At 32.6% G+C, this 13,094-nt stretch overlaps 2 protein-coding genes across 3 annotated transcripts; one reads left to right on the top strand and one right to left on the bottom strand.

The window, feature by feature from the left end:
- The first annotated feature begins 2,305 nt into the window (after positions 1-2,305).
- LOC7453729 (UDP-glycosyltransferase 82A1) lies at positions 2,306-5,378 on the top strand. Its single transcript, XM_002322517.4, has 2 exons — positions 2,306-2,871; positions 4,401-5,378. Exons 1-2 carry the CDS (start codon positions 2,391-2,393, stop codon positions 5,312-5,314), a joined length of 1,395 nt encoding a protein of 464 aa, XP_002322553.2. The 5' UTR covers positions 2,306-2,390; the 3' UTR covers positions 5,315-5,378.
- A 2,865-nt stretch (positions 5,379-8,243) lies between these two features.
- Positions 8,244-9,959, bottom strand: LOC7455856 (putative F-box/LRR-repeat protein 23). Of its 2 annotated transcripts, XM_052447833.1 has the most exons (4): positions 9,765-9,959; positions 9,507-9,628; positions 9,049-9,397; positions 8,244-8,902 (listed from the first exon to the last, which is right to left on the bottom strand). In XM_052447833.1, exons 3-4 carry the CDS (start codon positions 9,387-9,389, stop codon positions 8,413-8,415), a joined length of 831 nt encoding a protein of 276 aa, XP_052303793.1. In that variant the 5' UTR covers positions 9,390-9,397; positions 9,507-9,628; positions 9,765-9,959; the 3' UTR covers positions 8,244-8,412. The 2 variants fall into 2 exon arrangements, with proteins under 2 accessions (XP_052303793.1, XP_002323183.4); XM_002323147.4 differs by lacking the exon at positions 9,507-9,628.
- Between the last annotated feature and the right edge of the window lie 3,135 nt (positions 9,960-13,094).

Consider the following 13,094-nt stretch of genomic DNA (forward strand, 5'->3'; position numbering starts at 1 on the left):
TCACACTTCTCTTGCAAATCAATCGTTTATCATAAACAAAGTTAATATAAAAATAAAAGTTCTTTTTTAAAAAATTTATTTAGCCTATAACTCAGTTGTCCTTAATATCTACCTAAAAATGAACAAATTTAGCCTCACACAGACAACTAATGAATGATTTTATATTATCACCGAGCATGCCCTCGATCGATCGGTAAGTAAATGTGAGTACTCGACGGGATGCGATTGAATTCAGCGGAATTGTATGCGATTGAATTTAGCCTCGGCTGATTTTATTTACTTAGCTAAATCCTAGTAAGACCTAACTAGGTCAATTTTAAAGATTTTTTAATTTTTGTTATGTTTTAATTCAAAATAATGTTTTTTAGAAAAATATTCAAATGTTTTATTAAAAATATGATAGAATATTATTTTATAATTGACTCAATAAATTCATAATCCGAGCCTTGAATGAGTTCAGTAATTATGTAATCTACTGATAATTAATCCACACACACAAGCATTGCATGGTATCCAATCGAAAATAAATTCGAAATTGCTTAACTAGCTAGACAGCAAGTTCAGTTATTTGGACCTTACTATTAAATTCAAAGAAATTATCAGAAAATGAGAGTAAAAATTCAGATAAAAGACGTATTTTATAGTATAGAGATAAAAAGAAGAGATTATTTATACAGAGCAGAACTCATTAACTTTCACCAATTAATTTGTCTAAATAATTTATACTATGGGCCTCATAATTTATATATTTTTATGAGTGCACATAGATTCAAGCAAAACATTAGGTCTAATTAATTAATTCAAGGAATCGTATACGATTAATGCTGTAAATTAAGTCAACCATGTGTGACAATTTTCCAATTTGATAATGAATATTGAATGAATAAAACATATATAGCCATATAGAATGGAGATTAAGTATAATTTTCTTAATTTTGTTTTCTTGTAGATGGAAAAAATAAGAATAAATAATATGTAATATCTTAAAATGCAATCTGACTGTAATTTAAATACGTTAATTAAATCAAAGGAAAGATCTCATGAAACTTATCCATCGCATTTCTTAATCAAGAAGATGTGTACCTCATTCATTTCCTCCAGGCTGTGTAGTGGAATCCCTACAATAAAACATACATTAGGTACAATTGCACAAGAGATTTTTAATTATTAGACAACCTTTCCACGTTACAATTAGAGAAGAAACAGTAGCCATTTCTACCCAGAATTCTCTGAGTGTTTTTTTTTTATTCAATATGAAAGTTATGGCTTACACCGACGAAATTAATTTATTGGTAAAATTATTTAATGGAGTAAAATTATTTATAAAAAAATTTAAAGGATATAAAAACAAATAATATTGCAAAATTCAGGTTAAAAAACCCAATAATTAATTGGGAAGATAAAACAACACAGTACCCCGGGAGATCAAGTTTAAAAAACAAGGCATGGATGAAGTTTCAAGCACGATATATTATTAAAATGGCTTCCCTTATGGGTTTACTTGGAATTCAACCGACCTTTTTCTAGCATGGTATTAAAAAAAATCAATTTAGAATTCACATAGTTTAACTTAGCGGACTGACTTCTCAAAATCTAAACGATATTTTTATTTGTTTTCTTAGCAATGTAGCTTTGAAATTAATTTTTTTTTATGAACTTATATCAGTTTATCTGATCTTTAACCTAGATTGTAGGCTGAGTCGACGGAACACGTCTTCAAAAACAATAATTTCGAAAGGGAATAGTGGAATAATGGTAAAGCAAAGGAAAATACAACAAAAAAGTGTTGGACACCTAAGGTGCTTAGCCTATCCCCTTGCTAGAACAACCGAGCTAGTGATGTTCATCGATCAAGCAGCCACTCATAGCACGACAAAAAATGTTAAAAAAGGAGCATGACATATTGTCACGTGTAGTGACACGTGCCGCCGGCCATGCCATGATCATAAATACATTGTGGCTTGTGGGGGTGCCCATAAACCCACTTGCTTTCCTTTTAATGCTCCAAATGAACTAAAGGTATCGAGGCCATGTGTTTTTTTGACCCATTTGTGTAGTGACATTGTACCTAATAGTTTTCTATATGCTCACACATGTTTCTTGTTTCTAATTAGATTACATGCATGTGATTTTCGAAATTAAATTAAATTCTTATCTAAAAAATAACACAAGAAAATTCATGATTCGATTTCCATTTTGGTTTCTTTCTTTAATGTTGTCGGAAAAGGCGAGTTCATCATATATACAAATAAATACACATGTTAAGGCACATGCTTAGTTGACTATAGTTTTTCCCTCCCTCTATATATTTGAGCTAGCGTTTCGATTCTAATGCAAGAAAGATCAAGAGAGAATTATAGCTAGTTTTGAGCCCAGAAGTGTTACGAAGCATGGGAAATATGAAGCGCATACAAACACCCAAAATCATTCTAGTTCCATATCCAGCACAAGGCCATGTTACTCCCTTGCTCAAGCTAGCATCAGCCTTTCTTGACCATGGATTCGAGCCGGTGATGGTCACCCCGGAATTCATCCACCGTAGGATCATATCAAATATTGATCCGAAGTCTCATATTTCATGCATTTCAATACCAGATGGGTTGGAAATGGACATGCCTCGTGACTTCTTTGCTAATGAGAAAGCTATGGAAATAAACATGCCAAGTCACTTGGAGGGTCTGGTTCGGAAATTCAATGAAGATGGTGAAGTGGTGGCGTGCATGATTGTTGATTTATTAGCTTCCTGGGCTATTGAAGTTGGCCATCGATGTGGGGTTCCCGTGGCTGGATTTTGGCCTGCCATGCTTGCTACATACCAGTTGATTGCAGCCATACCTGACATGGTTAGAACCGGCCTTATTTCTGAAACCGGTAAGTGATTTTATTTACATTTCATGCGATCAAATAAATCCCATCATCATCATCACACAGTAATGATATCATTTGGTTAATTTTGAAGCCTCGAGATGAAATTTCTTGTCAATCAGTTTTAAGAAAAATAACCATATTTGCATTGTTACAGTCACAAACCAATTTTTTTTTTGCATGAATTCCTTTAATATTTGAACCAAAAGTAATTAAAACTATACAAAAACTTGGGTTACAAATTGAGTAGGTTAACTGAGTTGACCCTAATTAATCTAAAACTACATCATTTTTTTTTAAGGTTAAAAACATTAATATAGTTTTGATTTTTTTTTTATATATAAGAATTCAAACTAGATGCTAACTGTGTTGATGGGGTATGAAATCGATAGTCAACTTTAAGTTAATTTTTTAAAAAATATAGCATGGTCAAAAGTAAGCGAAGTCTCAGGTTGATTTGTCAAGCCGTACAGAGTTTTTGAATTGATAATTATTTCATTAATCAAATTAAATTTTATATAACTTTTAATTTTTTATTTAATAATCAGTGAATTTAAAAACATCAAATCAAATCCACAACCAATGAAGTTAACTAGAGTTAAATTAAATAATTTGTTTTTTAAAACCTTACCTGACCAAACCTTGACAAATTCATGAGGAACTGGTCAAGCATATTAATAATTATGAGGTAATTAATTTATCAATGCATTTGTCGACTTTTAACTTTCTTGTTTAACAATCGATGAATTCAAGAACATCAAATCGAATCAATAACACGAATAATTGGTATATCCTCCAACCAGGCTGATGTTGTTCGGACTTTCAGAATAACATGGTTTACTATTTTCTTAATTTATTCTATAGAACTAATTAATCAGACACATGCCCTAGATAATGTAGTAAGCAAATTTGTCGGGTCAACCAATTAAGAATTATTTTAAAACGATCACTATCATGCAGAGTAATTATGATGACATTAGTACACATTTCCATAATTGCTTTGCATGATTGAGAGCAGCAGTTTTTATGCAGAGGAAGATCAAAGTGTACGATAGTACACTGTTTTATTCACAATAACTAAAAGAAAACGAAACCATTAGGTCAGCTTTCACGTGAACAAATTCCATAGAATTAGTTGTATCCATTAGTAATTAAGGACAAAATTTAAAGCTGAAACCTTGGATTATACAAAGACCATAAAATAATGAAGTTTGGAACCATTGTCGAATCTAGGATCACTAATAGGGATGAAAGGGTATCCACATGTCAAGTTTTTATTTTATTTATATCATATTAATTATTTATCTTGTAATATATATATATATATATATATATATATATATATATATATATATATATATATATTATTTAGCATGAAGCTAGCAGAAGTCAATTTATTTGTACATTCTACTCTTATAAGTTTTCTAATACAATGTTTTAATCTGATATGTTTAATGAATTGGCATATTATTGTTTTAGTATAAGGTTGCACATGCGTTCTATAAATTTTTAAAGAGCTTGCTGGCATTTGGCAGGAAGTCCTCAACATCTAGGTCCATTATGCTTTCTACCTAATCAACCTTTGCTATCTACTGAAGATCTTCCGTGGCTAATTGGAACTCCAGCTTCAAGGAAAGCAAGGTTCGAGTTTTGGACAAGAACCTTAGATCGATCAAGAAAGCTTTCATGGCTACTTGTGAATTCCTTTCCAGAGGAATGCATTGATCATGACAAACCACACAATGGTGCTTTGCTAGAGAACTCTATGGATCAACCACTCATTTGCCAAGTTGGAGCATTGAGTAAGCATCCACTAGTTAAAAACCCTAGCTTCTGGGAAGAAGATATGAGTTGCTTGCAATGGCTAGACAAGCAAAAGCCTAGCTCGGTTCTTTACATTTCATTTGGAAGTTGGGTTAGCCCAATAGGAGAAGGAAAAGTGAAAAAACTTGCTTTGACACTTGAAGCATTGGGACAACCTTTTATATGGGTGTTAGGGCCTACTTGGCAAGGTGGGTTGCCTTTCGGATACATAGAAAGAGTGTCAAAGCAAGGTAAAGTGGTGTCATGGGCACCGCAACTGAAGGTATTGCAACACAAGGCTGTAATGTGCTATCTCACACATTGTGGATGGAATTCAACAATGGAAGCAATACAATGCCAAAAATGCCTTATATGCTATCCAGTTGCTGGGGACCAGTTTGTGAATTGCGCATACATTACTGAGAAATGGAAAATTGGAGTAAAGATCAATGGATTTGGGGAAAAAGAAATGGAACAAGGCTTGAGGAGAGTGGTGGAAGATCATACGATGAATGATAAGTTGACGAGGCTGCATGAGATAACCATGGGAGAAGAAGCCAGTGTAGTAATGATGTCAAATCTCACAACTTTTGTTAATGATTTCAAGGAGCAAACAAATGGATATCCTATTGAATTATCAATGTAGTTTTAATTGGTTTTTATTTCTTGAAATTTTGGAGACGATTTTTCTAATCTTACCATTACAAAAATATTATAATAGACAGTTTTATATATTAATTAACAAAAAATATATAAGATGTGGATGTTTCACCGTAGCACAAAATAATTTTGGAGATGATATTTCTAATCCTATCATTAGATCAGGTCTAATATTAAATTAAAATCATAATCCGTGATTAATCGCGTGAAATAACGTCTATTATTTAATTATATGGTAAATTTAAATTTAGTACTGGCTAGCCAGTGAAAAACTCGTTGAGAGGTGATTTATTATAAAAATAATATTATTTAATTATATGATAAAATAATATTGTAGTTTCATTCTAATAATTAAATAATATTATTTTTTTTAATAAATCAGGTCAACGTGTTCGTTATCGGCAAGTACTGAATTGAAACCATGCCATTTTCAGAGTCTGAGAAATCATCTAGTCTTGAACCTTCGCACTTGAATGTGTGCTAATGTGCGAAGCAAAAGCTCTAACAATTTGTTATCAGGCTCAAAATCTACGCAGTTTCTTGCATTAAAGTACGTATACAAGGTTCCTTACAACCCTGTAATATCATCAACAAGTTCTTAATATCCATACATGCACCACAAGATGCACGTAAGCCAACAAGTTTCTTGCAGTCCAGGCTGATTTGCGTTATTATATTTTCCAAGTTTTTTGAACTCCCAAGTATCAAATTCTCCAAATTTCTCAAGGCAGGATCAGACATGGAAAAAACAAATTAACTCAGAAATCACCTCCACAACTATATGCTTCGCAATATTCGAATTACAGATTTCAATACATAATTAATTGCAAGTAAATTGTGATATGAAAAGAGGAAATTTGAAATCATGTAAAAGTTTGGAATTTCTAAAAAAAGAATCAAAGCAGATGCTAAGTCCAAAATCAATTTTTATAATTTCTTTCTTTTTTAAGGGTATCGTTCGACTAGCAGTCAAAAATAAATTCTCTCCCAGACAATATCAAGAGCGCACCCTTCACACTGCTTGCCGGCTCGATCGAAGGTTTGAACCCAGAAAAGTAAAGTAAGGGAACATACCTTTTTAACCCCTAAACCAACCCCTTGAGATAATTTATTTTTCTACCAATAAAAGTGATGAAATATAATGTCGAGTTTAAGATTTTGAGCAGGTCAGAAAACCTACTCGTTGCAATGTTCCTCAGAGCCTCTGTATTACAGTCCCTTGGAAGACTAACAGCAGTGCAATTTCCATGGCTACGACCAACTGTGATTTTGATAAATGCATCGGAAAAACATCGTCCCAGTTTATATTTTCCCATGAATTTATCCAGCAAAGGAACTCGAAGTCAACCAATCCGATTCAATAGTTTCAAGACCCCATTTTTTTTTTCTTATATTCAGCCTCAACCCCAAATCTTCTCTCTATAAAGAAATCCCAGATTTCTAAACTCGATATTCTCTCACTGATCCCTCATTCTCTCTCACACCCTAAGGAATGTGGTACTTACAGGCAGAACTAGGAGTTAGAGTTTGAGTTACGAGCTGACATGGTGTTCTGAGATGGTTAATTTCACGTGGTTTCAGTCTGCTTGATTAATTATCTTTGGTGTGCTCAACTCTCTTAATCGATCGAGCTAGTGCGTACGACCAGTTTTTACTGTACTCTCAGTGGAATCAGAATACTTGCAATGATCACCTACTCTTGCATCCGATTTAGTTAAATCAAGTTAAGTTGAATTGGAAGGAGAGGGCTTCCTTCCTCCGTTGGATATCCTAGTCAATTTAATCAGAGATTTTTTTTAAAAATCACTACTAAAGATTACACAAAATCAAATCTTAAGAAAATTAAAATACGAAAATCAATAAATTTTCATCTACAAATCACAAACATCGATCATTGTATAAAATCATTGAAAAAAATCTTAATACAAAGTCGAAGATCTAAATTATTATAGTTATGAAGAGACAAAAGTATATTTAATTGAAACAAAACAATAGGTGGATTAGGATTATTTAATTGAGACAAAGTCAAAGATCTAAATTATATATATGTATTAACAAAACAATAAAAGCTCAAAATGTAAATCCCTGATCATTTGCCTCACATGGTCTCGATAAATCAAGGATGATAGCAGGTATATTTGCACACTGTTTTTAGGATTCGATGGGCGTGGGATAATTCTCTACACTAAAGAACAAATTAAGATTATTAGTGGGGTTCGAAAACCCTAATTTTATCAAGATCTGGAAGCAAACTTGTACAAGCCTAGTTGTATATATATACTTGTATCAAAACCACGTCCCAGAGATTTTCTGGTAGTCTACGAAATTTTCTAGTCGATGGATTCCATAAAAATGAGATGGCTCTCGCAGAAAGGAGGCTATCAGCCCATGCAGAAATTGAAGGATAAAAGCACCCTAGGAAATCAAGGATCCAATAGTCTTGATCAAGCCTAATTAAAAAAAGGTAGCCCACCCCCTCTAAAAATTTCATCTTGTATTAAAATATATCTTTTAGGACTTTGTCTGGTTATAAGTAGAAAGGCAATAAAATTTGTTTTTATGATTGTGGTTTTAAAAAAATTATTTTATATAAAATATTTTTAATTGAGATTAGTTTCATATTTATATATATATTTGGTTAAAACTGTGGTTGAAATTGAGGTTGAATAAAAAATAGTTAAACATATTTGGTTAAACATGCCTTTTAAATTGAGGTTATAAAATAATTAAAAATATATATATTAATATTAATGGTTTTTAATTTAAATATTATAGATTTAAGTATCCCGAGTATTTAGGCAATTTATATTTGACGACAAATAATTTTATCGAAGAAGGTTTTTTTTTTTTTGTTATAATTTACGAATGCATTCATAGAAATTTAATAAATGCAATATTAAAAAGAAAATTCGAAATTCAAGGAACCAGGTAATTCATAGCGTATTCATCCACAAAATAGAGGCACACAACGCTACAAATGCCACATGCAAAAAACTAATGTCATCCAAGCCTCAGGCACACAAGCAGCAAAAATAAAGTAAAGGTGATCGTGAGCAGCACCGGCCCCGTAACTGAACACCAACTTCAACTTGAAATATAACCCTCATAAACAAGGTCGTCATGGTCAATTACACCGTCATCGTAATCGACCAGCATTGAACCTTCACACTTGAATGTCTTGATATTCGAAGCGAGCTCCAGTACCTTTTCATCATCGAAGTCAAAACCTAAGCAGTCGCGTACATCTAAATGTACAAGGTTTTTGCATCCTTGCAATATTATCACTAGATCCTCGAAATCGATCCATGCCCCCCTGAGAATCAGGTACTTTATATTTGGAAGATTAGTGACAATTGCTGATGCCTCTTCTTCCTGAATGGTTGCAGATGATACACACAGCCCGGAAAATTTATTGCAGGCAAGGCTGATTTGGGTTATTATATTGACCAAATTTTCAGAACTTCCGAGCCACAAATTCTCCAAATGTTCCCATTTCCCAATGAGGGTTGGAACAATGGATGATTCACAGCGTAGAATATCAGAGGGCAATAACAGAGCAGTCAAGGCAGGACACCTGAAAAGAATCATTAAAACTTCTCATCTTCTTGTACTTTAAAACACTCTTAAGAATATGTAAAAAGGTGACAGTCTCTCAATAGCATATTTGTGTGTGTGTGTGTGTATTCTAGTGTTAGTTTTTGTAAAGGGAAGAGAACTTACTCATCTGCAACGTACTTTGCAACTTCTTCTGTACAGCCATTTGGAAGAAAAAGACCAGTGCAATTCCCATGGCTACGACCAACAACAAATTTGGTAAATGCATCCACAGAACAGTTTTCAATTTTATATTTTTCCTTAAATCTATCAAGCAAGGTAAAATCCCGTTCTGAGTCCAAATCTTTAGGGAAAACAAGATGCTTCCAACACGAAGGATCAAGGCTGGCTTTGTACCATGACTTACACACGAAAGGGACATCTAATAGAAGTGATTCCATGCCCACCCTTCCAAGCACATTCACTAAGCAGTCACACTCTAAATCCTCCCACTTTCTTTCTTCCATTTCTATACCTACAGAAAGAAAATGTTTTTCAGCACAATTGTTCATACGTAGGATGAAAATTGGAAAAGATAGGCAAGCTGGAATTAGAGTAACATATCCAAACTACAAATCAAATACTTTGATTCCTTCATTGCCAACAATCAAGATTCATATGCCATTTCAGTCTAAGATCGTTAACCTGAACACAACATATATTTATATATATGCACTAGCTATGCTCATGCGACTGTCCAGGCTAACTGTCAAAATACAGAAAAATAAAGGTAATTTTGCTTTCAAAACAAGTACGGGGGATAGTTTAACCATAGATCATACTCAACAAGCCAGAATCAATTTATAAACATCAGCTAAAAGTGGCAAGATCAAGATCATTACCTGAAATTCCAAGAATTGTGCGTGTGGCCAAAGTTGAAGACAGAATAAGGATGGTATACTCGATGGAGAGGAGATTAACAGGTGAAGTTCTCAGCGTAAAGAACATCGATACCTTTACTCTTTAAACTATTGGTGTTCTCAGTCTACTCTTCCTTTTTCTTTTTCCTTTTTTGAGGTTTGCTTTAATGCTTTCTTAACCCCAACGCAACTTCAGCTTCCGACTTATATATTGTCTTTACTTTATATTTATTTGTTTGTTTTTTATTTACAGGAGCTTTATTATAACATAAGATAAATGAAGAAATTACTTGGATTAAGAGAGTAGATTGTAATAGTATTTTTTTATTTTTAAGGTGAATGGATAAATGTTTTTTTAGCTTTTTTCCACAAAAAAAATATTCTAAGTTTTTTCAATTTTCAAGTACAAGAAAATAATATTTTTAATTTTAATATTTCATATAAAAAAATTGAAAAAACAATTCAGGTAAATATAAACTATATATATTATAAAAATAAAATACAGGTCTCATCCAGTTCGGCCGGATCGACTGTGGACTGAGATGGAGATGAAGAGAATCCTGAGATGTATACTCCTTGGCACAATCTGAAAATGTTTGAGGGAAACTAGATTTGCACTGCACTGCCATCAAGGAGTTGCCTTTCATTAGCAATGCCAGTTTCAACTATTCCAGTATAGTAGTAATATCACATTTGACACCAACTCTGTTCCACCCTCAGCACAGCAGTTACTTGAGCAGCATGTTCATCACTAGAAGAACCATCCCATGTATCCATAGGAGTATTCAAATCCCAGTTCGATCTGTTAGAAAACACATTATCAGTGCTGTCGGTAGCAAGAATATTGTCCATTTTGTGCAGAACACCAGTTTCACCCTCGCTTAAAGACAAATTCAATGAAACAGCTCCTCCATTTTCATTATTTTGAAAATATGACAAAAAAAATATAGGAAAACCACATTTTAAAAAAAAAAAAACACCGGGTCTCGACCGGGTTTTGCCGGGTTTTTTTCCTATATGGTTTTTTGTCTTACCCGGACTGGCCCCGCTACCGGGTCCCGGGTCGACCCGCTGGGTCGGTCCAGGTTTAATAACTATGGTTTTATCAATTGCTCGAGAGACTGCCGGTCACTTTCTACCTTATTTTTTAAATTAATTAGAGTAACTAATAAATTGCTAGAAATTTTTTTTTATAGCAAATTGCAAATCAGTTGAAATATTTTTTTAATTATTGTTTGGTAATTATTATCTTAAAAATAATCTTAAGAAAATCATTTTATATATTTTCAAGAAAAATTTAACCACTTATAAAAAACACTCTATGCTATAATATTAAACGGTTTGAATTAAAATTAAAAGAATAGATTTATTAAAAATTGAAATAATTGGAGATAAGAATGTATGTCTTGTATTGGAGACAGCATTTAAAATATGTGTGCATATCCTAATAATACATTTAAAATAATACTATCTTATTCTTTATATTTGAAAACCTATACCTTAGTACCGTACGTGTTTTGTATTCAAATTTCAATGTATGTTTTACATTGTGGTAGCTTTGATAATTTTTATTTAAAAACAAATATATAAGAAAAATTACAAATTATTATTTTTTTAATCAAGATTTAAGAGAGAATTTTTAATTACAGTGTGTGATAATTAACGATATAGGATATGAATGGGGTAAAATGCAGCCCTAACCATGCTTTGATCCAATCTAATTTTATTAGAAATTGGGCTTAAAGTTCACGTTTAAATGAAAGATATAAAACCTGTTAAACTTGCCCGTGAAGAAAAGCCTATCAAATCATGAACGTCTGTGTTACAGTTTAAAATATTTTTAATAAAAAATATTTTGAAATGATTTTTTTTTATTTTAAAAAAATTATTTTTTATATTAACACATTAAAACAATATAAAAATATATATATATACAATATTTTTTTTTAGCAAAACACAAATTAAAATTAAAAAAATAATAATTTCAACCCTTAATCACGACTATAAAGAAATGCTTCATTCCACTCTTTCTAGCTACGGTTATTAGTTATTACATCTGTTAGCCCAGCAAATTGACCCGGGAAAGTTTGTCGGTGAGAATGGTGGGGTTTATTTTGGTGCCACCCTGGAAATATGGCAGCCTTATTTCATCGATGAGAATCTCTTGTTCATGGAAAATTTCAAAGGAAAGGCCTTTTAATCTCTTCAAAATGAATTACTCCTCAATCATGAGCAGTTATGATTGGGACTTTGATGAAAGCGGTTATGAATGGAACCCTTTTTTGTGTGGACCTTCGTCGCAGAAAAATTACAGTGAAGATGAATCACCATCACAACCGATGCCTGGTGGTGGACATGAATATGATGATCTCATAAACATGAATGTTTTCTATGTTAGCTTTGGGGTATCTTACACAATTGTGGCTTTGACAATTGCAGTAATCCTCTGCGTCAATCCTTTGTAAATTTGGACAATTTGCTTGTCAGAAGCGTACGCTTCTGTTTGTCTAGCTGCTGGATGCATTTGTAGGCTCCTAAGTTTGTCATGCTATACTTGGTTTTCTTCTGTGTTTCGCTCCTTATATTGCGATATGGAAACTAGCTCTCTCTGGCTTGACCCATTGTTGGCTTCCGTTAATCAGTCTATGCTTAATAATATGGGTTTTCTTCATTAAAGAGAAAGAAGGAAAAAAAAAAAAAGTTTTTGCTGCTACTGTCAATCTTAAAGTTCGATTTCTCATATCATCTTAATTTCAGCATGGAAAAGAAAAATGATATGGGTTAATTAGTCCTTTCGTATTCCCTGTATTCTTTCTTTTGTGTTTAAAATGTTCGTCCAAAAAGAAGGGATTTTTGCAAAATTCTACAAATTTTCCGAGTCCTGTTCTCACTAATTCTCTCATGTTAATTGCTCTAAAAAGAAAGAGGAAGGAATTTTCCAGCCACTCTGCAACTCAATAATATCTTTCATTGCAAACATTTTGTGTAAGGAAAGAATTTGATGAGGCGGTCTTGTCATGGGAAACCTCCAGTATGTTTACTGCGTTGTTAGATCATGCCATGGCTATTAGCAAAGGAGAGATGAATAGAAAGAAAGAAAGAAAGAAAGAAGATCAATGAAAGTTAAGCATGTTAATCTTAGTTGTTCCAAATTGTGTTAATAGTATCATTTTAAGATTCGTTTTTAAATAAATTAAAATGATATTGTTTTGAATTTTTTTTAATAAAATAATTAATTTATGAATTAACATGTCGCTCGGGTTTGATCAATTAACTCCATTCCGTTTTTTCAAACTTAGACTAAGTCAGGTC

This window comes from Populus trichocarpa, chromosome 16, assembly GCF_000002775.5.
Source record: "Populus trichocarpa isolate Nisqually-1 chromosome 16, P.trichocarpa_v4.1, whole genome shotgun sequence".
Taxonomy (NCBI): Eukaryota; Viridiplantae; Streptophyta; class Magnoliopsida; order Malpighiales; family Salicaceae; genus Populus; species Populus trichocarpa.

Bases quoted from the DNA above. Each gene is read 5' to 3' on its own strand.
- LOC7455856 (XM_002323147.4), bottom strand. From the start codon at position 9,870: ATGTTCTTTACGCTGAGAACTTCACCTGTTAATCTCCTCTCCATCGAG. The intron at 9,398-9,764 runs GTAATGATCTTG...TTCTTTCTGTAG, and splicing joins CACAATTCTTGGAATTTCAG to GTATAGAAATGGAAGAAAGA. The intron at 8,903-9,048 runs GTAAGTTCTCTT...GATTCTTTTCAG, and splicing joins GCAAAGTACGTTGCAGATGA to GTGTCCTGCCTTGACTGCTC.
- LOC7453729 (XM_002322517.4), top strand. From the start codon at position 2,391: ATGGGAAATATGAAGCGCATACAAACACCCAAAATCATTCTAGTTCCA. The intron at 2,872-4,400 runs GTAAGTGATTTT...GGCATTTGGCAG, and splicing joins CGGCCTTATTTCTGAAACCG to GAAGTCCTCAACATCTAGGT.